This window comes from Bombina bombina, chromosome 3 (genome assembly GCF_027579735.1).
Source record: "Bombina bombina isolate aBomBom1 chromosome 3, aBomBom1.pri, whole genome shotgun sequence".
In the NCBI taxonomy this organism is placed as follows: Eukaryota; Metazoa; Chordata; class Amphibia; order Anura; family Bombinatoridae; genus Bombina; species Bombina bombina.
In genome coordinates, this window is record NC_069501.1 from 792,254,954 (window position 1) to 792,280,829 (window position 25,876).

General features: G+C 38.2%; 1 protein-coding gene across 1 annotated transcript in view; it reads left to right on the top strand.

Moving 5' to 3' along the window:
• The window catches only part of TSGA10 (testis specific 10), a 159,408-nt gene that overhangs the window by 57,851 nt on the left and 75,681 nt on the right, over positions 1-25,876 (top strand). The window contains exon 9 of the mRNA XM_053705457.1: positions 3,569-3,720. Coding sequence (XP_053561432.1) covers positions 3,569-3,720 — 152 coding nt within the window. The remainder of the gene's footprint in view (positions 1-3,568; positions 3,721-25,876) is intronic.

Below are 25,876 nucleotides of genomic sequence, written 5' to 3' on the forward strand. Positions count from 1 at the left end.
TGTGAAATGCCGCCCCCTACTCACTGGTGGCCAATTGGCCACTAGCAGGGGCTGTTGGTAATCCCGATTCTTAAAGTGAAGGTCAATTTCGATGAATTAGTGCCCGGTTTTTAATAATCCTATTAAAAACAAGGGCACTTTAATTAATCAAAATTGACATTTCGCTCCTTTTCTTCATAAAACGTACCTTTTAATCCTGACAGCCGCTGCAGCCCTTTTCGTGGGTCCAAAATGATGAATCTGGCTTCCTCCAATCAGGCCATGTTCCCCCCAGGGGGAAAGCCGTGACTGGAGGAAGCCGGATTCGTCATTTCTGACGTAAGAAGAGGGGGAATCACTGGAGTGGCTTTCAGGATTCAATGGTAAGTTTTTGAAGAAAAGGATTGAAATGTCAATTTTGATGAATTAAAGTGCCCTTGTTTTTAATAGGTTTATTAAAAACCGGGCACTAATTCATCCAAATTGACCTTCACTTTAACTTCCATTTTAGGGGAGCCTAAAACAATGGGCCTCTGAAGCAGCATGCGCTGCTTTATAAATGAAGCCCATAGTGCCTTTTTCGGTGCTAAATTCTATTTTAATTTGCACACCCAGTTTTGCGCTTATTACAGTAAGAATTACGCACCTTTATGGTCGCAACATCGTGGTAATAAAAAAATAAGTTGCAAGCACATTTTCTTAGTCCCCATAGACTTTAATGGAGCCTCGTTTTGAACTAAAATGTTTACTTCTGCCAGCTCGCATTAACCTGAGTGCATGATCAAATTGAGATATATGAATGTATTTTTATACATACGTATATCTGTATTTATATGTCTCTATATGTATGTAAATCCATTCCATCGATATCCTTTGCTGAAGGAGCAGCATTGCGCGCTCAACACATCTAGTCAGCCAACCACAAAAGACAAATATGTGCAGGCACCAATAACCAGCTAGCTCCCACTAGGATATGTACATATTCTTTTTCAACAATGGATACCAAGAGAACAAAGCACATTTGAAAATAGACAGTTTAAGGTACATTGTGACATTCATAGAGAACAAAGGGGTAGATCACAATCTTTTAGAGAAGTTTATGAAATAATCTACAAAAATCCTCAAAAATTTGAATAGTGCATTTTTTAGAGAAATCATAAAGGGGACAGTCAACGCAAAAATTGTTATTGTTTAAAAAAGATAGATAACGCCTTTACTACCCATTCCCCAGCTTTGCACAACCAACATTGTTAGATTAATATACTTTATAACATTTAAACCTCTAAATGTCTATCTGTTTCTAAGTCCCTAAAGACAGCCCCATTATCACATGCTTTTGTATTTGCTTTTCACAACAGGGGAAGCTAGTTCATGTGAGCCGTATAGATAACATTGTGCTGGTGCCCGTGGATTCTAACAATACAGCACTAATTTTCTTAAAGGGACAGTCTAGTATAAATTAAACTTTCATTATTCAGATAGGACTTGTAATTTTAATCAACTTTCCAATTTACTTTTATCATCAAATTAGCTTTTTTAGCTTGGTATTCTTAGTTTAAACTAAACATAGGTAGGCTCATATGCTAATTTCTAAGCCTTTGAGGGCTGCCTCTTATCACAGGCTTTTTAAAGCTCTTTTCAACACAAAGAGACAAAGTACACGTGGGCCATATAGATAACACTGTGTTCAGGCACAGGGGGTTATTTAAGATTTAGCACAAAACAATGCTAAATTTAAGACAATAGATAATAAACAGTCACAGTCATGTGATCAGGGGGCTGGAAGAAGGTTCATAGATACAAGGTAATCACAGAGGTAAAAAGTATATTAATATAACTGTGTTGGTTATGCAAAACTGGGGAATGGGTAATAAAGGGATTATCTACCTTTTAAAACAATAACAATTCTATGGTAGACTGTCCCTTTAAATGCAAGTCAATAGATAAAGTCATGTGATCAGGGGGAAGTCAGAAGATGCTTAAAAAAATGGAGTCCCTTTAAAGGTTTCTGAAGGATTGCGATTAACTGCAACATATCCCAGAACATGAACTTCATTAGATATGGATGTGAGTTTAATACTTTTTTAAAATAATATTTTGCATTCAATGGCCTAGTTCCCATTGCTGTTGTAAGATGTGTAACGTGGTTGTAACCTAAACATCTCCATAGACTGTAATAGAGATACTTATTGTTACCCCCATTTTACACATTTTACAACAGCAGTGGAAACCAGGCCAATCTCTTCAATTCTGAGTGTGTAATTTTAACAATTTAAACTGTTTTCCCTTCCATCAGTATTTGCAAATAAAACAGGAACCTAGATATTCTAATGTCATTGTAAGATTTGTTCCATTTAATTTTATGTGGATTGAATTCACTTTAGAATGCAGATTGTTATTTTATTTGCAAATACATTCGGTGGGTAAAGAAATTACACTCTCAGCCTTTGCCATTTTAAATAGAAGTCTCTGGGATTTGGTGCAACGAGACATGGGCATGTTGTTTATAGTTGTCTGGCATGATCGAGGTGTGCCAGGTGCCCTCAATAAAAAGGCTGCAGGCAACTGAGATTCATGAAAAGGGTGAAGGGTTCTAGATTCTAAGAGACCAAGCGCACAACTGACAACTCCACAAATGTTACCTCTTTTCTCTATGAATCTCAGAATTGCCTGTAAATGAACGTCTTGTAAATATAATCTTGCCAGATCTGAGGTTAAAATGCATCCAGCCAATATCATTATCACCCGTGCAAGGTCACACTTTGTACATGTACTCAAAGTTTTCTCCATTAATTATGAGTAGATAGGAGAATATATCATGCCTCTGTGTGCCATATGAGAAGCGATATGTGGAGTTAGTTGTATTATTGTCCCCTAGTCAAAAAGTTGAATAGGAAATCCTTCTGTTCCTTGTATTGCTCATTTGACAAAAATGAAGAAGCACATTTTTAGTTATCTGTTTTGAATCCATATAAAGTGACTTGAAGTGATGCATTAAAATGTGCTCTTGATAATACACTTTGTAATGCAAACGCTGAGTGCCAATCTCAAACTTTACCAGACCGCTGATTGTTAGGTGTGCTACGTGCACAGCAAGAAACTCAGCAAGAAAACATGAAATTCCAATTTCAAAGTATGAGAACACAACTACTTCTTGTGATATTTTCCCAATCATATACTTCAACAACAAAAAACAGTGTTATATTTACCCAATATTAGGATATAATACCCGAGGCCCATTCCCTGACATATTCAGGATGAATGAAGATACAGAATAAAATGAGAGACCCTCTCTTCCTCTTCTGATTTGCTGAAAGCTCACAGATCAGCTAGTACAGACAATAAGTAGAAGACACTATCTACACAAAAAAAATTTTTTTTACTAAACAGTATGGTTAATTTATTTTTGTATTATATTCTGGCATAGCTCCACCTACTTACTCTTAGCCACACCCATTTCTGTTATTTGTGATAACTTATGGGAACTATAAAATCTCACAAATGTGCTTGCATATTAGTAGTCTATTCTTTGTATAAGTTATAAAGTATAAACATAGTTCAGCCATTTATTGCATCTTGTGTCATGCAGATGGAAAATGAACTGTTGGAAAATAAGTCTAAGATTTCCCTCATGAAGGAGAGAATTTCATGTGCGGAGAATGAGAATAAAATGGTTTCAAGAAGAGCCACAGATACAGAAAATGAACTGAGCAGACAAAAATCTGAATGTGATTCGCTGAGGTAATAACTTGCTTTTTTTTACTTTGCAAATTTGTAATTGGTAGATTTAATCTGAATGGAGTTAGAGCTGACTTACATATTATGAATTTGCTATCTACATGTAGGCCATTTTATGGGAATCTAATTTTAATCTATCTATTGCTAACTCTTGTTACCTCTCTTGTGGTTCTGCACAGAGGAGCACAGAGGAGCACTGGGTATATAAAAAAAATGTACTAACTTGCAAATTCAGAGTAGCTAATATCTTTGTGTGGTGCTATAGCAATGAATTAAGCTGCATCGCACACACCCAGGAACACCTCCAATGCATAGTATACTTCAGCAATTAAGCACTATATTGCAAAAATCAGTATACAATAATGGTATTTTAACATTATTTTGACCATTTACAAGGGTTTCCAAATCAAGAGCTGTTCAGGGAAAAATCTCTTGAAATTTCTGATAGAATCCATGTTCTTCGTCTCATTTGCTGTGGCCAGTTAGGCAGAAATGTAAATGTGCTGTGAGCTAACGAATAGGTAGAATGCTGCAGGCTCCGGAACGTTTCCCCATATGTACTGTAAGTAGGATGGTGGCACTTTAGTCTCTTTGGGGACAGTGGAACACATACAGTTTTCTGAGACATTTTCCAGAGAGAAAATGAAAGGATAGGTTGAAAAAGAGAGGGCAGGGGAGGGGTATCTCTATTACATTTTTATGAGTAGCTATTAGACATGTGCAGCCTAGAAAATTTCGTTTCGGACAAATTTTTCATTCTGAATATTCAAGGCAATTAGTTTTCTTGAGTATTCGTTGGATGCACTATTTGGTTTTCGTTTTGTTTAAAACAAAACGAAAACTGAATTTTTGTTAAACATTTTAATAGGTTTGTTTAAATTAAATGTAAATGTTTCAAAGCTACAATTGAAAAGTTTATCTGTAGCTACAAAACTTACCTTAATGAGCTCTCCAGAGCACAGAAAGCACATAAGGTAAGTATTAAACCCTTTAAAAAATTTTTAAAGTAAACAAATGAATACTTATAATTGTCATCAGTATTTTTTTATTTTCTTTAATTCTCGTTAGTGCATGCTTCAGATATTTGCTTAGTTAAAATGTAACGAAAATCCCATTTTCATGCCAAATGTGAATTTGTCCGAAAATGAATGCACATCTGTAGTATCTATATAAGTTTTAAAATAGCTAGTTAATGTAAAGGGAGTCAGTTAGTTATCTAAGCGTCTATCGGATGTGCCCGAGTTATTGTTCCCCAAAAAAATTGATATCCAAGAAATATGAATGTTTCTTGCATTTTATAAAGCCATATTCCTAAAGATAGAGTTGTCCTATCTAACCGAATCCGTTAAGAAGGGGCTATCGTGGTTTTCCAATGTCTGACAATCAGAGATTTTTTTTTTTCAATTCAATCATTTTTTGCTCATTTAAGGAATACTAGAGATTGCTGTTTTGTTAAAAATATTAAAATTCTGCTCAGATTCTAGGGGCGTCACCAGTATTTAGCTGAAGTGAGCGATCACATATATGGCGCCGCATATCAATGTGGCGCTTATATTTCAACCGTCGCCCACAGTTTTTACTCCCATAAATTAACATAGAACCGACATTGCTATTCAGTATCGCATATTCAGCGCAAGGACTTACGCGGCAAAAATGAAGACATTTTACTCCATTTTCACCTCGCAACACATAGGCAGACGCAGCAAGCCTTGCGCTGAATATGTATGCACCGTAACTCCCTGAAAGTATTAACTAACACTTAACGCATGCGCAATATGTACCTGTCAACTGCAATCCCCCACCGCAATAACTAATAAAATCTATTAACCCCTAATCCGCCATCCCCTCAAAATGCAATAAACCTAAGTAAACTATTAACTTCTAATCCGCCTTCCCCTCACAACGCAATAAACCTAATTAAACTATTAACCCCTGAACCACCACCCCCACAACATAATAAACCTAATTAACCCCTAAACCGCTATCCCCCACAACGCAAAGAAATAATCTAATCACTAAGCCCCCTAAACTAACACCCCCTAAATTAACCCTAATTACATAAAGTAAAAAAATACTAAGTTAAAATTAAAATAAAAAATCCTAACATTAAAAAAAGACTAAGATTCCATTAAAATAAAAGTCTAATATTACCAAAAATAAAAGTCTAAGGCCTAGATTTAGAGTTGGGCGGTAGCCGTCAAAACCAGCGTTAGAGGCTCCTAACGCTGGTTTTTACCGCCCTCTGGTATTTGGAGTCAGTCATTAAAGGGTCTAACGCTCACTTTCCAGCCGCGAATTTTCCATACCGCAGATCCCCTTACGTCAATTGCGTATCCTATCTTTTAAATGGGATCTTTCTAACTCCGGTATTTAGAGTCGTGGCTGAAGTGAGCGTTAGAAATCTAACGACAAAACTCCAGCCGCAGAAAAAAGTCAGTAGTTAAGAGCTTTCTGGGCTAACGCCAGTTTATAAACCTCTTAACTACTGTGCTCTAAAGTACACTAACACCCATAAACTACCTATGTACCCCTAAACCGAGGCCCCCCCCACATCGCCGCCACTCTTTAAAAATTTTTTAACCCCTAATCTTCCGCTCCGTACACTGCTGCCAACTACGTTATCCCTATGTACCCCTAATCTGCTGCCCCTAACACCGCCGACCCCTATATTATATTTATTAACCCCTAATCTGCCCCCCACAACGTCGCCGCCAGCTACCTACACTTATTAACCCCTAATCTGCCGTCCGCACGCCGCCGCCAGCTACATTATAGCTATATACCCCTAATCTGCTGCCCCTAACACCGCCGACCCCTATATTATATTTATTAACCCCTAATCTGCCCCCCACAACGTCGCCTCCACCTGCCTACACTTATTAACCCCTAATCTGCCGAGCGGACCGCACCGCTATTATAATAAAGTTATTAACCCCAAATCCGCCTCACTCCCGCCTCAATAACCCTATAATAAATAGTATTAACCCCTAATCTACCGATCGGAGCTCACCGCTACTCTAATAAATTTTTTAACCCCTAAAGCTAATTTTAACCCTAACCCTAACACCCCCCTAAGTTAAATATAATTTTATTCTAACAAAATAAATTAACTCTTATTAAATAAATTATTCCTATTTAAATCTAAATACTTACCGGTAAAATAAACCCTAATATAGCTACAATATAAATTATAATTATATTATAGCTATTTTAGGATTAATATTTATTTTACAGGCAACTTTGTATTTATTTTAACCAGGTACAATAGCTATTAAATAGTTAAGAACTATTTAATAGCTAAAATAGTTAAAATAATTACAAAATTACCTGTAAAATAAATCCTAACCTAAGTTACAATTAAACCTAACACTACACTATCAATAAATTAATTAAATACAATATCTACAATTATCTACAATTAAACCTAACACTACACTATCAATAAATAAATTAAATAAAATACCTACAATTACCTACAATTAAACCTAACACTACACTATCAATAAATTAATTAAATACAATATCTACAATTATCTACAATTAAACCTAACACTACACTATCAATAAATTAATTAAATACAATATCTACAAATAAATACAATGAAATAACACAATTTATGCTTACCTGATAAATTTATTTCTCTTGTGGTGTATCCAGTCCACGGATCATCCATTACTTGTGGGATATTCTCATTCCCAACAGGAAGTTGCAAGAGGACACCCACAGCAGAGCTGTAATATAGCTCCTCCCCTAACTGTCATAGCCAGTCATTCGACCGAAAACAAGCCGAGAAAGGAGAAACCATAGGGTGTAGTGGTTACTGTAGTTTAAATTTAAAAATTACCTGCCTTAAAATGACAGGGCGGGCCGTGGACTGGATACACCACAAGAGAAATAAATTTATCAGGTAAGCATAAATTGTGTTTTCTCTTGTAAGGTGTATCCAGTCCACGGATCATCCATTACTTGTGGGATACCAATACCAAAGCTAAAGTACACGGATGAAGGGAGGGACAAGGCAGGAACTTAAATGGAAGGAACCACTGCCTGTAAAACCTTTCTCCCAAATATAGCCTCCGAAGAAGCAAAAGTATCAAATTTGTAAAATTTTGAAAAAGTATGAAGCGAAGACCAAGTCGCCGGCTTGCAAATCTGTTCAACAGAAGCCTCATTTTTAAAGGCCCAAGTGGAAGCCACAGCTCTAGTGGAATGAGCTGTAATCCTTTCAGGAGGCTGCTGTCCATCAGTCTCATAGGCTAAGCGGATTAAGCTTCTTAGCCAAAAAGAAAAAGAGGTTGCCAAAGCCTTTTGACCTCTCCTCTGTCCAGAGTAGACAACAAACAAAGCAGATGTTTGACGAAAATCTTTAGTAGCTTGTAAGTAAAACTTTAAAGCACAGACCACGTCCAGATTGTGTAACACAAGGATGGAACCACAATCTCTTTATTGATATTCTTGTTAGATACCACCTTAGGTAAGAACCCAGGTTTGGTACGCAGGACTACCTTATCCGTATGAAAAATCAGATAAGGAGAATCACATTGTAAGGCAGATAGCTCAGAGACTCTACGAGCCGAGGAAATAGCTACCAAAAAAAAAAAAAAAAAGAACTTTCCAAGATAAAAGTTTGATATCTATGGAATGAAGAGGTTCAAACGGAACTCCTTGAAGAACCTTAAGAACCAAGTTTAAGCTCCATGGTGGAGCAACAGGTTTAAACACAGGCTTGATTCAAACTAAAGCCTGACAAAATGCCTGAACGTCTGGAACATCTGCCAGACGCTAGTGCAAAAGAATAGACAGAGCAAAAATCTGTCCCTTTAAGAAACTAGCTGACAATCCTTTTTCCAAACCTTCTTGGAGAAAAGATAAAATCCTAGGAATTCTGACCTTACTCCATGAGTAACCCTTGGATTCACACCAATAAAGATATCTACGCCATACCTTATGGTAAATTTTCCTGGTGACAGGCTTTCGTGCCTGTATTAAGGTATCAATAACTGACTCGGAGAAGCCACGCTTTGATAAAATCAAGCATTCAATCTCCAGGCAGTCAGCCTCAGAGAAATTAGATTTGGATGGTTGAAAGGACCCTGAAGTAGAAGGTCCTGTCTCAGAGGCAGAGACCATGGTGGAAAGGATGACATGTCCACTAGATCTGCATACCAGGTCCTGCGTGGCCACGCAGGTGCTATCAGAATCACCGATGCTCTCTCCTGCTTGATCTTGGCAATCAGTCGAGGGAGCAGAGGAAATGGTGGAAACACATAAGCCAGGTTGAAAGACCAGGGCGCTGCTAGAGTATCTATCAGTGTCGCCTTGGGATCCCTGGACCTGGATCCGTAACACAGAAGCTTGGCGTTCTGGTGAGACGCCATGAGATCCAGTTCTGGTTTGCCCCAACGGAGAATCAGTTGTGCAAATACCTCCGGATGGAGTTCCCACTCTCCCGGATGAAAAGTCTGACGACTTAGAAAATCCGCCTCCCAGTGCTCTACACCTGGGATATGGATAGCTGATAGGTGGCAAGAGTGAATCTCTGCCCAGTGAATTATTTTTGAAACTTCTAACATCTCTAGGGAACTTCTTGTTCCCCCTCGATGGTTGATGTAAGCTACAGTCGTGATGTTGACCGACTGAAATCTGATGTACCTCAGAGTTGCTAACTGAGGCCAAACCTGAAGAGCCTTGAATATCGCTCTTAGTTCCAGAATATTTATTGGAAGGAGAGACTCCTCCTGAGTCCACGATCCCTGAGCTTTCAGGGAGTTCCAGACTGCACCCCAACCTAGAAGGCTGGCATTTGTTGTTACAATAGTTCAATCTGGCCTGCGAAGGTCATACCTTTGGACAGATGGACCCGAGATAGCCACCAGGGAAGAGGATCCCTGGTCTCTTGGTCCAGATTCAGTTGAGGGGCCAAATATGTGTAATCCCCGCTCCACTGACTGAGCCTGCATAGTTGCAGCGGTCTGAGATGTAAGCATGCAAAAGGCACTATGTCCATTGCCGCTACCATTAAGCCGATTACTTCCATACACTGAGCCACCAAAGGGCGCGGAATGGAATGAAGAACCCGACAGGAATTTAGAAGCTTTGATAACCTGGACTCCGTCAAGGTAAATTTTCATTTCTACAGAATCTATCAGAGGCCCTAGAAAGGAAACTCTTGTGAGTGGGGATAGAGAACACTTTTCCTCGTTCACTTTCCACCCATGCGACCTCAGAAATGCCAGTACTACGTCCGTATGAGACTTGGCAATTTGGAAGTTTGACGCCTGTATCAGGATGTCGTCTAAATAAGGGGCTACTGCTATGCCCCGCGGCCTTAGGACCGCCAAAAGCGACCCTAGAACCTTTGTAAAGATTCTTGGGGCTGTAGCTAATCCAAAGGGAAGAGCTACAACTGGTAATGCCTGTCTTGAAAGGCAAACCTGAGAAACCGATGATGATCTTTGTGTATCGGAATGTGAAGATAAGCATCCTTTAGATCCACTGTAGTCATATATTGACCCTCCTAGATCAGTGGTAGGATGGTACGAATAGTTTCCATCTTGAACGACGGAACTTTGAGGAATTTGATTAAGATCTTTAGATCCAAAATCTGTCTGAAGGTTCCCTCTTTTTTGGGAACCACAAACAGATTTGAGTAAAAACCCTGTTCCTGTTCCTCCTTTGGAACTGGATGGATCACTCCCATAACTAGGAGGTCTCGTACACAGTGTAAGAATGCCTCACTCTTTATCTGGTTTGCAGATAATTGTGAAAGGTGAAATCTCCCTTTTGGGGGGGAAGCTTTGAATTCCAGAAGATATCCCTGGGATATAATTTCCAATGCCCAGGGATCCTGAACATCTCTTGCCCACGCCTGGGCGAAGAGTGAATGTCTGCCCCCTACTAGATCCGTTACCGGATAGGGGGTCGTTCCTTCATGCTGTCTTAGAGGCAGCAGGAGGCTTTTTGACCTGCTTACCTTTTTTCCAGGTCTGGTTTGGTCTCCAGACCGTCTTGGATTGAGCAAAAGTTCCCTCTTGTTTATTATTAGAGGAAGTTGATGCCGCACCTGCCTTGAAGTTTCGAAAGGCACGAAAATTAGACTGTTTGGCCCTAGATTTGGACCTGTCCTGAGGAAGGGCACAACCTTTTCCTCCCGTGATATCAACAATAATCTCCTTCAAACCAGGCCCGAACAGGGTCTGCCCCTTGAAGGGAATGTTAAGTAGCTTAGATTTTAAAGTCACGTCAGCTGACCATGATTTAAGCCATAGCGCTCTGCGCGCCTGTATAGCAAAACCAGAATTCTTAGCCGTTAGTTTATTCAAATGAACAATGGCATCAGAAATAAAATAATTGGCTAGCTTAAGTGCTCTAAGTTTGCCAAGTATGTCATCCAATGGAGTCTCTACCTGTAAAGCGTCTTCCAGAGACTCAAACCAGTACGCCGCAGCAGCAGTGACAGGGGCAATGCATGCAATGGGCTGTAGGATAAAACCTTGTTGAATAAATATTTTCTTAAGGTAACCTTCTAATTTTTTTATCCATTGGCTCTAAAAAAGCACAACTGTCCTCGACAGGGATAGTAGTACTCTTTGCTAGAGTAGAAACTGCTCCCTCCACCTTAGGGACTGTCTGCCATAAGTCCCGTGTGGTAGCGTCTATTGGAAAACATTTTTCTAAAAATAGGAGGGGAAGAGAACGGCACACCTGGTCTATCCCATTCCTTATTAATAATTTCTGTAAACCTTTTAGGTATTGGAAAAACATTAGTACACACCGGCACTGCAAAGCATTTATCCAGTCTACAAAATTTCTCTGGCACTGCAATGGTATCACAGTCATTCAGAGCAGCTAAAACCTCCCTAAGTAACACGCGGAGGTGTTCAAGCTTAAATTTAAATGTAGAAATATTAGAATCAGGTATCTTTCCTGAGTCATTAACATCACCCACTGACTGAAGCTCTCCTTCCTCAGCTTCTGCATATTGTGAGGCAGTATCAGACATGGTTCTTAAAGCGTCAGTATGCTCTGCATTTTGTCTCACCCCAGAGCTATCTCGCTAACCTCTAAGTTCAGGTAGTCTGGCTAATACCGCTGACAGTGTATTATCCATGACTGCCGCCATGTCTTGTAAAGTAAACGGCATAACTTTCCCCTCGTCAGATTCCTCTGGTGATAATTTTTTAAAAACAGAATATGATCTTTATTGCATAAAATGAAATCAGTACATTTGGTACACATTCTAAGAGGGGGTTCCACCATGGCTTTTAAACATAATGAACAAGGAGTTTCTTCTATGTCAGACATGTTTATACAGACTAGCAATGAGACTAGCAAGCTTGGAAAACACTTTAAATCAAGTTAACAAGAAAATATAAAAAACGGTACTGTGCCTTTAAGAGAAACAAATTTTGTCAGAATTTGAAAAACAGTGAAAAAATGCAGTAAATCAAATGAAATTTTTACAGTGTATGTAATAGGCTAGCAGAGCATTGCATCCACTTGCAAATGGATGATTAACTCCTTAGTTCAAAAAACGGATAAAAAAAAACGAAATAGACGTTTTTTTTTTGTTTTTTGTTTTTTTAACAGTCACAACCAACTGCCACAGCAAGCTGTGGTCCTACCTTCCCCAATAAACGACTTTGGAAAGCCTTTGAGCCCTTTAGAGATGTCCTATAGCATACAGGGGACTCCTGAGGGAAGCTGGATGTCACAGTTTGTAATTTTAACTGCACCAACTGTAACTTTTATACTATAACAGTGGAAAGCCTCAGTAAAACTGTTTCTAGTCAAAATTTAAGCCAGCCATGTGGAAAAAACTAGGCCCCAATAAAGTTTTATCACCAATGCATATATAAAAACGATTAAACATGCCAGCAAACGTTTATATTGCAATATCATAAGGGTATTACCCCTGGGAGTAAGCATGATACCAGTCGATATTAAATCACTGTATTCAGGCTTAACTTACATTAATCCGGTATCAGCAGCATTTTCTAGTGTTTTCCATCTCTAGAAAAAATTATAACTGCACATACCTGATAGCAGAATAAACTGCACGCCATTCTCTCGCTGAAGTTACCTCATCTGTGTAATCCCCTCAGACATATGTGAGAATAGCAATGGATCTTAGTTACAACCTGCTAAGATCATAGAAACCTCAGGCAGATTCTTCTTCTATTTACTGCCTGAGATAAAATAGCACAACTCCGGTACTATTTAAAAATAACCAACTTTTGATTGAAGAAAATAAACTAACTATATTTAACCACTCTCTCCTACAACATCCAAGCTTGTTGAGAGTTGCAAGAGAATGACTAGCTATGACAGTTAGGGGAGGAGCTATATTACAGCTCTGCTGTGGGTGTCCTCTTGCAACTTCCTGTTGGGAATGAGAATATCCCACAAGTAATGGATGATCCGTGGACTGGATACACCTTACAAGAGAAAAACTAACTAAAGTACAAAAAATAAAAAAGAACTAAGTTACAAAAAATAAAAAAATATTTACAAACATTAGAAAAATATTACAACAATTTTAAACTAATTAACCTACTCTAAGCCCCCTAATAAAATAACAAAGCCCCCCAAAATAAAAAAATGCCCTACCCTATTCTAAATTAAAAAAGTTCAAAGCTCTTTTACCTTACCAGCCCTGAACAGGGTCCTTTGCGGGGCATGCCCCAAAGAATTCAGCTCTTTTGCCTGTAAAAAAACCACATACAATACCCCCCCAACATTACAACCCACCACCCACATACCCCTAATCTAACCCAAACCCCCCTTAAATAAACCTAACACTAAGCCCCTGAAGATCTTCCTACCTTATCTTCACCATACCAGGTTCACCGATCGGTCCTCGGAAGTGTTGATCCAAGCCCAAGCGGGGGGCTGAAGAGTGACGTCCATCCTCGGGCTGAAGTCTGGATCTGTGGTATTCTGAGCTTCGTATTTAAGTAAAAAAGTATTTGCACATTGGTTATAAAGGTTAGCTCTAAAATTAGAGCTTGTTGCTCTTTTTTGTAATAATCAGAAAACAACTTCTATGTAGCCTGATTAAACAATATGAGACATTTAATATATGATGAATTTGTATATTAACTACTGACTTAAGTGTTAATAAATATAAGGAATATTTAATATAATATATATCTTATGTTCAAGATATATATATATAACCGGAGGCCACAGATGAAAAAGAAATACTGACAAGCTCAGAATCTGAATTGGTAGAAACAAATGATTCAAAGTCGGTAATGACAAAGTAACGATTTGAGCATAAGAGATTCAAGACGCAGCTAGAGTAAACAAAGTAAACCACCTTGCACAGGATACAAGCAATAGGAGACCTGAGATAAGGAAAGCTACACCAGAGTAGCTAAGACTTCAATAATCAGGCAGTAAATGAGTGTTACAGGTAGTCCTTATATAGGGTGGAGACCAAATAGGAGGGGTTATAGTTAAAGGTATACCACATCTCCCCCCCTTCAAGGAAGCACCCCAGGGGTTTCCAAACTAGGTTTCTCAGGATAGCGGCGATGAAAATTTCGTAGAAGACGGGGAGTGCGAAGATCAGAATGAAGCTGCCAAGAGTTATCCTCCGAACCATAACCTTTCCATTTCACAAGATACTCTAACCTCTTCCTATGGATCCTAGAATCCAATACAGCTTCAACTTCATACTCCTCTCGATCATCAACGAGTATTGGAGGTGGTCGAGACAAGGAGAGAGACTGAGGTGAAGGAAGATATGGCTTTAACAGAGAGACATGAAAAGAGGGGTGAATCTTAAAATCCTGGGGAAGCTCTAATCTCACAGCATTGAGGTTGATTATTTTAGAAATCTTAAAAGGACCCAAATATTGATTTGCTAACTTTTTGCTAGGAACTGACAGTTTGAGATTCTTTGTCGAGAGTAGTACCAAATCTCCAATCTGATAAGCCGGGCTAGCAGTGTGATGGGTATCATATAACCTTTTTTGATAATCTTTAGCTTCCGAAAGATGTTTTTTCAGGATGTTAAGTCTTTCTTGTAGGGTAGTTGCGAAATCCAATGCTGAGGGAGAGTTCACTTGTTGAGAGGACAATGAAATAGTAGTAGGATGATATCCATAAGTAACGAAGAATGGGGATAGTTTAGTAGATGTAGAAGTAGTATTGTTATAACAGAATTCAGCCAAAGGTAAATAGGATGACCAGTCATCCTGCAGATGAGATATATAACAATGAAGATATTGCTCAAGGGTTTGGTTGAGTCGTTCTGTAATGCCATTTGTCTGAGGGTGAAAAGCAGTCGAGTATCTAGAATCAATTTTGATTAACTTACATAGGGATCTCCAAAAATTAGAGGTAAACTGTGTACCACGATCAGTTATTATAACTTTGGGCAGTCCATGTAAGCGAACTATGTTGTCTAGGAAAACGTGAGCTGTAGTGAAAGCTGTAGGGAGACCTTTTAGGGGAATGTAATGAGCCAGTCTTGTTAAATGATCAATGACAACTAAAATAGTATTGTAATGGTGGGATTCAGGTAACTCGACAATAAAGTCCATTGATATGGTACTCCAGGGTTTGTCAGGAATAGGCAGAGGAGATAAAAGACCTGATGGTCTTTTGTGTGTTAACTTGTTTCTGGCACAGGTATCACAATGTTTTACATAGTTTGTAATATAGGTATCCATGAGTGGCCACCAATAATTTCTCCTGGTTAGGTCTATAGTTTTAGAAATACCTGGATGGCCTGCTAGTGTCCCGTCATGGGTTTGTTTAAGAATAGAAGATCTAATTTGTTTGGGGATATATAGTTTAGAATTATGATAGAAAAGACCAGTCTTGGAATCTTTTTGACAGTCTATTCCATGTGGTGGTTCATGTTTTAATTCTTTTAAGATCTCCTCTTCTAAAGGTGTTAATAAACCTATAATTTTTTCTTTTGGAATGATTTGGTAAATTTGATTATGAGTGTCTTGTTCATGTAATCTAGAGAGGGCATCGGCTTTGGTATTTAAATGTCCTGGTCTGTAGGTTAAGAGAAAATCGAAACGATCAAAAAATATAGACCATCTTGCTTGTCTTGCAGACAAGGTCTTACTTGTTTTTAGAAATTCAAGATTTTTATGGTCAGTATAAATCTTAAAAGGTAGCTTAGAACCTTCTAATAAATGTCTCCAATGATCTAGAGCACGTTTTATAGCTAGAAGTTCTTTATCTCCTATGCTATAGTTTTTCTCAGCACTAGTTAACATTTTTGAATAGAAAGCAATAGGATGAATCTCAGTCTTGTTCTTATCTTGTTGTGATAAAACTGCACCGATACCTGAGTCGGATGCATCTACTTCAAGGATAAATTCTGAATCAAAATCTGGCATAACTAGAATGGGAGCTGTAGTAAAATTTTCTTTCAATTTATTAAAGGCAAGACTAGCGGATTCGGTCCACTTAAATCTTTGTTTTTCACTAGTGAGTGTTGTTAATGGTTTAACGATTGAAGAGAAATTTTTTATAAACTTCCTATAAAAATTCGCAAAACCAATGAATCGTTGTACAGATTTTGTGGAAGTAGGAGTAGGCCAATTTAGAATTGCTGATACCTTCTCCGGATCCATTTGAATTTTGTTGGGACTGATGATGTAACCCAAGAATTTTATTTCTGTGACATGAAAGGAACATTTTTCCAGTTTAGCATATAGTTTGTGTTCTTTTAAACGAGTTAATACCCAGCGTACATGTTTTTCATGCTCTTGAGGTGTTCTAGAATAAATTAATATGTCGTCAAGGTATATTATGACACAAACGTCTATCAGGTCACGAAAGATCTCATTTATAAAAAACTGAAAAGTTGCCGGAGCATTACTCAGACCAAAAGGCATTACATTATATTGGAAAAGGCCATATCTGGTCCTGAATGCCGTTTTCCATTCGTGACCTTCTTTAATTCTAATCAAATTATAAGCTCCCTTTAAATCTAATTTGGTGTAAATAGTTGCACCAGTTAGACGTTCCAAAAGTTCAGGTATTAAAGGTAACGGGTATCTGTTTTTTATTGTGATGTTATTTAAAGCTCTATAATCAATAATAGGTCTTATGGTACCATCCTTGTTTCTTACTAGAAACATACCTGCAGCTGCAGGGGATGTGGAGTGTGAAATAAATCCCTTACGTAAATTTTCGTCTAAGTAGTTTCTTATATACTGGAGTTCCTCTTGAGAGAGGGGATAGATCTTACCATGAGGGATTTTGGAACCAGGTATTATATCGATAGGACAGTCAAACTCCCTATGAGGTGGAAGGTTTTCTGCCTCTTTTAAATTAAATACATCTGCCAAATCCTGATAACACGAGGGTAAACCAATATCAAGTGACGCTATGGTTTGATGTGGATAACAAGTTTGGGAACAAAAAGCAGAATCTAATGTTACCTTATTTGAAACCCAATTTATGTGAGGGTTGTGTTTCTTCAACCAAGGATAGCCTAGGATGAGAGTATGCTGATGAATGGTTATGAGATCAAAAGATAAATATTCAGTGTGTCCCTGCAATGATGTTACAAGCAGGGGAATAGTATGATGTGTAATAGGTCCTTGTTCTATTAATGAACCATCTATCAGCTTAATAGATACAGGATTTTGTTTACAAATAGTAGGTATTCGATTTTTATTTACATAAGTGGAATCAATGTAATTTCCGGATGCTCCTGAATCAATTAATGCCTTGGTTTGGATATTTTTCTGGTCCCACTGTAAAGAAATAGACAAAGTCATGTGTGTATCATTAGCTATGCTGTAAATTAAGTCACTGGTTTTTTTCTTACCATTCTTTTGTTTTTTCAACAAAGGACAAGTAGATACTACATGTTCTTTTTGAGCACAATATAAACAGAGATTTTCCAACCTCCTTCTAATTTTTTCCTCTGGTGGCAGAGGTCCTCTAAGTACACCAATCTCCATAGGGGTAGCACTGCCATGAGCTTTGTCATGACTTGTTGTGACTTGGTAAGGTCTTCTATATGAGGTATCATTAGAGGCCTTTTCTGCCCTCCTTTCTCTCAAACGACGATCTAAAGATGTACTTAATTTAATAAGACCATCAAGGGTATCTGGGATCTCAAGACGTGAAAGTTCATCTTTGAGTGTTTCAGATAAACCTAAACGATATTGATTTTTCAAACTGATTTCATTCCACTGAGAGTCCTCTGCCCACATCTGAAACTCAGTGGTATAATCCTCCACATTTCTCTTACCTTGTTTTAAAGACCTCAATCTCATTTCAGCATTTATTTGAGAATTTGAGTCTTGATATAGACTAGTTAAAGCAGAAAAAAAATCTTGTAATGAATCCAGGATATTGTTATTGTTTTCAAAAAACCTATTAGCCCAAGTCCTGGGTTCACCTTGTAGGAAAGATATTGTGGTACAAACTTTAATCCGCTCAGTATGATAAGTCTTAGGTCTAAGAGAAAATAATAAATTACAGGCATTCTTAAATTCCCTGAACTCAGAACGTTTCCCTGAAAAAGGTTGTGGATAATTAATATGAGGTTCAGGTGGGTCATGAGGCTTTTGTGTAACAAAATCTTTAACTATAGTTTTCAATGCAGCATTTTCAGTCTGCACTTCTGTCACAGCTCTTGCTAAATAATCAAGTTTAAGGTAAACATTATTAAACTCCTTTTTTATTTCATTAGAATCCATAATGTTTAATTAATTCAAAATTCGGTTTTTTTTTTAGGCCTGATTATTATGTGGTATTCTGAGCTTCGTATTTAAGTAAAAAAGTATTTGCACATTGGTTATAAAGGTTAGCTCTAAAATTAGAGCTTGTTGCTCTTTTTTGTAATAATCAGAAAACAACTTCTATGTAGCCTGATTAAACAATATGAGACATTTAATATATGATGAATTTGTATATTAACTACTGACTTAAGTGTTAATAAATATAAGGAATATTTAATATAATATATATCTTATGTTCAAGATATATATATATAACCGGAGGCCACAGATGAAAAAGAAATACTGACAAGCTCAGAATCTGAATTGGTAGAAACAAATGATTCAAAGTCGGTAATGACAAAGTAACGATTTGAGCATAAGAGATTCAAGACGCAGCTAGAGTAAACAAAGTAAACCACCTTGCACAGGATACAAGCAATAGGAGACCTGAGATAAGGAAAGCTACACCAGAGTAGCTAAGACTTCAATAATCAGGCAGTAAATGAGTGTTACAGGTAGTCCTTATATAGGGTGGAGACCAAATAGGAGGGGTTATAGTTAAAGGTATACCACAGGATCCAAGCGGCAGCTGAAGAACTCCATCATCGGGCTGAAGTCGGAAGTCCATCATCGGGATGAAGTCTTCTATCAAGCCGCATCTTCAATCTTCTTTCTTCTGGAGCGGAGCGGAGCCATCTTCTTCCAAGCCCACGCGGAACATCCTCTTCAACCGGCGCCTACTCGCCGAATGACGGTTCCTTTAAATGACGTCATCCAAGATGGTGTCCCTCGAATTCTGATTGGCTGATAGGATTCTATCAGCCAATCGGAATTAAGGTAGGAATATTCTGATTGGCTGATGGAATCAGCCAATCAGAATCAAGTTCAATCCGATTGGCTGATCCAATCAGCCAATCAGATTGAGCTCGCATTCTATTGGCTGATCGGAACAGCCAATAGAATGCAAGCTCAATCTGATTGGCTGATTCCATCAGCCAATCAGAATATTCCTACCTTAATTCCGATTGGCTGATAGAATCCTATCAGCCAATCGGAATTCGAGGGACGCCATCTTGGATGACGTCATTTAAAGGAACCGTCATTCGGCGAGTAGGCGTCGGTTGAAGAGGATGTTCCGCGTCGGCTTGGAAGAAGATGGCTCCGCTCCAGAAGAAAGAAGATTGAAGATGCGGCTTGATAGAAGACTTCATCCCGATGATGGACATCCGACTTCAGCCCGATGATGGAGTTCTTCAGCCGCCGCTTGGATCCAGACTTCAGCCCGAGGATGGACGTCACTCTTCAGCCCCCCGCTTGGGCTTGGATCAACACTTCCGAGGACCGATCAGTGAACCTGGTATGGTGAAGATAAGGTAGGAAGATCTTCAGGGGCTTAGTGTTAGGTTTATTTAAGGGGGGTTTGGGTTAAATTAGGGGTATGTGGGTGGTGGGTTGTAATGTTGGGGGGGTATTGTATGTGTTTTTTTTACAGGCAAAAGAGCTGAATTCTTTGGGGCATGCCCCGCAAAGGGCCCTGTTCAGGGCTGGTAAGGTAAAAGAGCTTTGAACGTTTTTAATTTAGAATAGGGTAGGGCATTTTTTTATTTTGGGGGGCTTTGTTATTTTATTAGGGGGCTTAGAGTAGGTGTAATTAGTTTAAAATTGTTGTAATATTTTTCTAATGTTTGTAAATATTTTTTTATTTTTTGTAACTTAGTTCTTTTTAATTTTTTGTACTTTAGTTAGTTTATTTCATTGTATTTATTTGTAGATATTGTATTTAATTAATTTATTGATAGTGTAGTGTTAGGTTTAATTGTAGGTAATTGTAGGTATTGTATTTAATTAATTTATTGATAGTGTAGTGTTAGGTTTAATTGTAGATAATTGTAGGTATTGTATTTAATTAATTTATTGATAGTGTAGTGTTAGGTTTAATTGTAACTTAGGTTAGGATTTATTTTACAGGTAAATTTGTAATTATTTTAACTATTTTAGCTATTAAATAGTTCTTAACTATTTAATAGCTATTGTACCTGGTTAAAATAAATACAAAGTTACCTGTAAAATAAATATAAATCCTAAAATAGCTATAATATAATTATAATTTATATTGTAGCTATATTAGGGTTTATTTTACAGGTAAGTATTTAGCTTTAAATAGGAATAATTTATTTAATAAGAGTTAATTTATTTCGTTAGATTTAAATTATATTTAACTTAGGGGGGTGTTAGTGTTAGGGTTAGACTTAGCTTTAGGGGTTAATACATTTATTAGAATAGCGGTGAGCTCCAGTCGGCAGATTAGGGGTTAATGTTTGAAGTTAGGTGTCGGCGATGTTAGGGAGGGCAGATTAGGGGTTAATACTATTTATTATAGGGTTATTAAGGCGGGAGTGAGGCGGATTAGGGGTTAATAACTTTATTATAATAGCGGTGCGGTCCGCTCGGCAGATTAGGGGTTAATAAGTGTAGGCAGGTGGAGGCGACGTTGTGGGGGGCAGATTAGGGGTTAATAAATATAATATAGGGGTCGGCGGTGTTAGGGGCAGCAGATTAGGGGTACATAGGGATAATGTAAGTAGCGGCGGTTTACGGAGCGGCAGATTAGGGGTTAAAAAAATATGCAGGGGTCAGCGATAGCGGGGGTGGCAGATTAGGGGTTAATTAGTGTAAGGTTAGGGGTGTTTAGACTCGGGGTACATGTTAGATTGTTAGGTGCAGACGTAGGAAGTGTTTCCCCATAGAAAACAATGGGGCTGCGTTAGGAGCTGAACGCGGCTTTTTTGCAGGTGTTAGGTTTTTTTTTCAGCTCAAACAGCCCCATTGTTTTCTATGGGGGAATCGTGCACGAGCACGTTTTTGAAGCTGGCCGCGTCCGTAAGCACCGCTGGTATCGAGAGTTGAAGTTGCTGTAAATATGCTCTACGCTCCTTTTTTGGAGCCTAACGCAGCCATTCTGTGAACTCTCAATACCAGCGGTATTTAAAAGGTGCGGCCAGAAAAAAGCCAGCATAGCTAACGCACCCCTTTGGCCGCAGAACTCTAAATCTAGGCGTTAAATTGCAGAAAAAAATGAACGAAATTATCAAAAATAAAAAATGTAAACCTAATCTAATACCCCTATAAAAAATAAAAAGCCCCCACAAAGTAAAAACACCCCCTAATCTAACACTAAACTACCAATATCCAACCCACCAAACCCTCCCAAAATAAAAAAAAAACTAACAATAAAAAAACCTAAGCTACGCATTGCCCCTAAAGGGGCATTTGTATGGGCATTGCCCTTAAAAGGACAATCAGCTCTTTTGCAACCCATTAAAATAAAAAAGCCCTAATCTAAAAAAAACACACCCATAAAACAAAACAAAAAAACACTAACCCCGAAATAGGTACTCATCATTCCTGAAGTCCGGCGGTGCAGGTCTTCTTCCAGGCGGCGACATCTTCATCCAGCGTGGGGACCTCTTCTATCTTTATCCGGAGTGAAGGCAGCGCGGAGGTGGCCACGGAGCACGGACGGCAGCCGCTGAGCGGGACCGACGTAGATGATTTCCTTCATGCGATCGTCGCCGCATACGGAAGCTTGAATGCAAGGTACCCGTTTTATATTTGGGGTAGCTTGCATTCCTATTAGCTGATGTTTTCAAATCAGCCAATAGGATGAGAGCTACTGAAATCCTATAGGGTGTTCAAATCAGTTGAATGGTGAGTACCTATTTCGGGGTTAGACTTAGGGTTTTTTTGTTTGTTTTTTGGGTGAGGTTTATTTTTAGATTAGGGCTTTTTTATTTTAATGGGCTGCAAAAAAACTGATTGCCCTTTTAAGGGCAATGCCCATACAAATGCCCCTTTAAGGGCAATGGGTAGCTTAGGTTTTTTTAGTGTTAGTTTTTTTATTTTGGGGGGTTTGGTGGGTTGGGGGGTTTACTGTTAGGGGTTAATTTGTATTTTTTAGGTAAAAGAGCTGATTGATTTAGGGCACTGCCCTACAAAAGGCCCTTTTAAGGGCTATTGGTAGTTTAGTGTTAGATTAGGGGGTGTTTTTATTTTGGGGGGGCTTTTTTATTTTGATAGGGTATTAGATTAGGTTTACATTTTTTATTTTTGATAATTTTGTTTATTTTTTTCTGTAATTTTAGACTTTAATTTTTGGTAATTTTATTTTAATTCAATCTTAGGTTTTGTTTTTTTAATGTTAGGATTTTTTATTTTAATTTTAACTTAGTATTTTTTTATTTTATGTAATTAGGGTTAAAATATGGGGCTTAGTGATTAGATTAGTTCTTTGCATTGTGGGGGGTATGGTGGTTTAGAGGTTAATTAGGTTTATTGAGTTGTGGGGGGGGGTGGATTAGGGGTTAATAGTTTACTTAGGTTTATTGTGTTGTGGGGGGATGCCGGTTAGGGGTCAATAGTTTACTTAGGTTTATTGCGTTGTGGGGGGGTTGCCAGTTAGTGGTTAATAGTTTAATTAGGTATATTGTGTTGTGGGGGGATGGCGGTTTAGGGGTTAATCACTTTTATTATTTGTTGCGATGTGGGTGGATGGTGGATATCGGGGTTTTGACGTGTCAGGTTCATTTTTGGGAGGCGGGTTAGACTTTTACGGTGATGTAACACATTTTTTTGTTTTTTACTTATGTCGCCGGCAGATCATAAACTGCCGTTAAGTCACTGGCGACTCCAGAAATGTGTATTTGCTCTCATTTCTGAACATCGCCAGTTTATGCGACTTACGGCAGTTTATGATTTGACGGTGCCATATATGTGATTCATCCGATGTGCGAGGTAAATTTACAGCCGACGTGGGTTTTAGCAGTTGCGCTAAAACCTGCGCCGCATATGTAATCTCGCCCTTGATATGGAGAATTCATTAATGTCCATGGCATTTACGAGTGCAGAATTTTAATGATAAATAAAACTAAAAGTGTCCAATTCTTTTTTAACCCCTTAATGACCAGACCATTTTTCAATTTTCTTACCCTTAAGGACAAGGGCTATTTTTACATTTCTGCAGTGTTTGTGTTTAGCTGTAATTTTCCTCTTACTCCTTTACTGTATCCACACATATTATATACCGTTTTTCTCGCCATTAAATGGACTTTTTAAAGATACCATTATTTTCATCATATCTTATAATTTACTATAAAAAAATTATAAAATATCAGGAAAAAATGGAAAAAACACACTTTTTCGAACTTTGACCCCCAAAATCTGTTACACATCTACAACCACTAAAAAACACCCATGCTAAATAGTTTCTAAATTTTGTCCTGAGTTTAGAAATAACAAATGTTTACATATTCTTTGCTTTTTTTGCAAGTTATAGGGCAATAAATACAAGTAGCACTTTGCTATTTCCCAACCACTTTTTTTCAAAATTAGCGATAGTTACATTGGAACACTGATATCTGTCAGGAATCCCTGAATATCCCTTGACATGTATATTTTTTTTTTAGAAGACAACCCAAGGTATTGATCTAGGCCCATTTTGGTATATTTCATGCCACCATTTCACCGCCAAATGCTATCAGATAAAAAAAAATCATTCACTTTTTCACAAATTTTGCACAAACTTTAGGTTTCTCACTGAAATTATTTACAAACAGCTTGTGCAATTATGGCACAAATGGTTTTAAATGCTTCTCTGGGATCCCCTTTGTTTAGAAATAGCAGACATACATGGCTTTGGGGTTGCTTTTTTCTAATTAGAAGGTCGCTAAATGCTGCTGCGCACCACACGTGTATTATGCCCAGTAGTGAAGGGGTTCATTAGGGAGCTTGTAGGGTTAATTTTAGCTTTAGTGTAGTGTAGTAAAGAACCCCAAGTATTGATTTAGGCCCATTTAGGTATATTTCATGCCACCATTTCACAGCCAAATGCGATCAAATAAAAAAAAAACATTACATTTTTCACAATTTTAGATTTCTCACTGAAATTATTTAAAACAGCTTTTGCAATTATGGCACACATTGTTGTAAATGCTTCTCTGGGATCCCCTTTGTTCAGAAATAGCAGACTTATATGGCTTTGACGTTGCTTATTGGTAATTAGAAGACCGCTAAATGCTGCTGCGCACCACATGTGTATTATGCCCAGCAGTGAAGGGGTTAATTAGGGAGCTTGTAGGGTTAATTTTAGCTTTAGTGTAGTGTAGTAGACAACCCAAAGTATTGATCTAGGCCTATTTTGGTATATTATATGCCACCATTTCACCGCCAATAGAGATCAAATAAAAAAATGTGTTTACTTTGGTACTAATATTTTCACAAACTTTAAGTTTCTCACGGAAATTATTTACAAACAGCTTGTGCAATTATGGCACAAATGGTTGTAAATGCTTCTCTGGGATCCCCTTTGTTCAGAAATAGCAGACATATATGGCTTTGGAGTTGCTTTTTGGCAAGTAGAAGGCCGCTAAATGTCGCTGGGCACCACACTTGTATTATGCCCAGCAGTGAAGGGGTTAATTAGGTAGCTTGTAGGGAGCTTGCAGGGTTAATTTTAGCTTTAGTGTAGAGATCAACCTTCCACCTGACACATCCAACCCCCTGATACTTCCCAAACAGCTCTCTTCCCTCCCCCACCCCACAATTGTCCCCGCCATCTTAAGTACTGGCAGAAAGTCTGCCAGTACTAAAATAAAAGGTTTTGTTTTTTTAAATTAGTTTTTTTTTTTAATTATTTATTTAGCTGTGATGGAGCCCCCAACCTCCCTGATCCCCCCAAACAGCTCTCTAACCCTCCCCCCGCTACCTATTTGCCGCCATCTTGAGTACTGGCAGCTCTCTGCCAGTACCCAGTTTGCTCCCAAAAACAACAGTTTTTTTATTTATTTCTTATTAAATATAGCTTTTTCTGTAGTGTAGCTGCTCCCTCCCCCTCCATGATCCTTTGATATTTTTTGTTTTTTATTTATTTTCCCCCCTCCCTCTCACGCTGCAATTTATTGATCATTGGTGGCGTGTGCAGCTCCCACCCACCAATGATCGACACCATCGCTACCGGTGCAGAGAGGGCCACAGAGTGGCTCTCTCTGCATCGGATGCTTGAAAAAGGGTATTGCAGGATGCTTCAATATCGAGGCATCACTGCAATACCCTGAGAGCTGCTGGAAGCGATCGCAATCGCTTCCAGCACTCAATTAGACAAAGGATGTGCCAGGTACGTCCATTGTCACTAACTGACAGTTTTTGCAGGACGTACCTGGCACGTCCTTTGTCGTTAAGGGGTTAAAGGAATGGTGAAGTCTGACGGCTGTAGAAATTTAATTATAGATTAAACTAAAGGTGCCCAACTCTATTTTTTTAAAGGGATGTTAAAGTCAAAACTAAACTTTAAAGGGGCATTAAACCCACATTTTTTCTTTCATGATTCAGATAGAGAATGCAATTTTAAACAACATTCCAATGTATTTCTATTATCTAATTTGCTTCATTCATT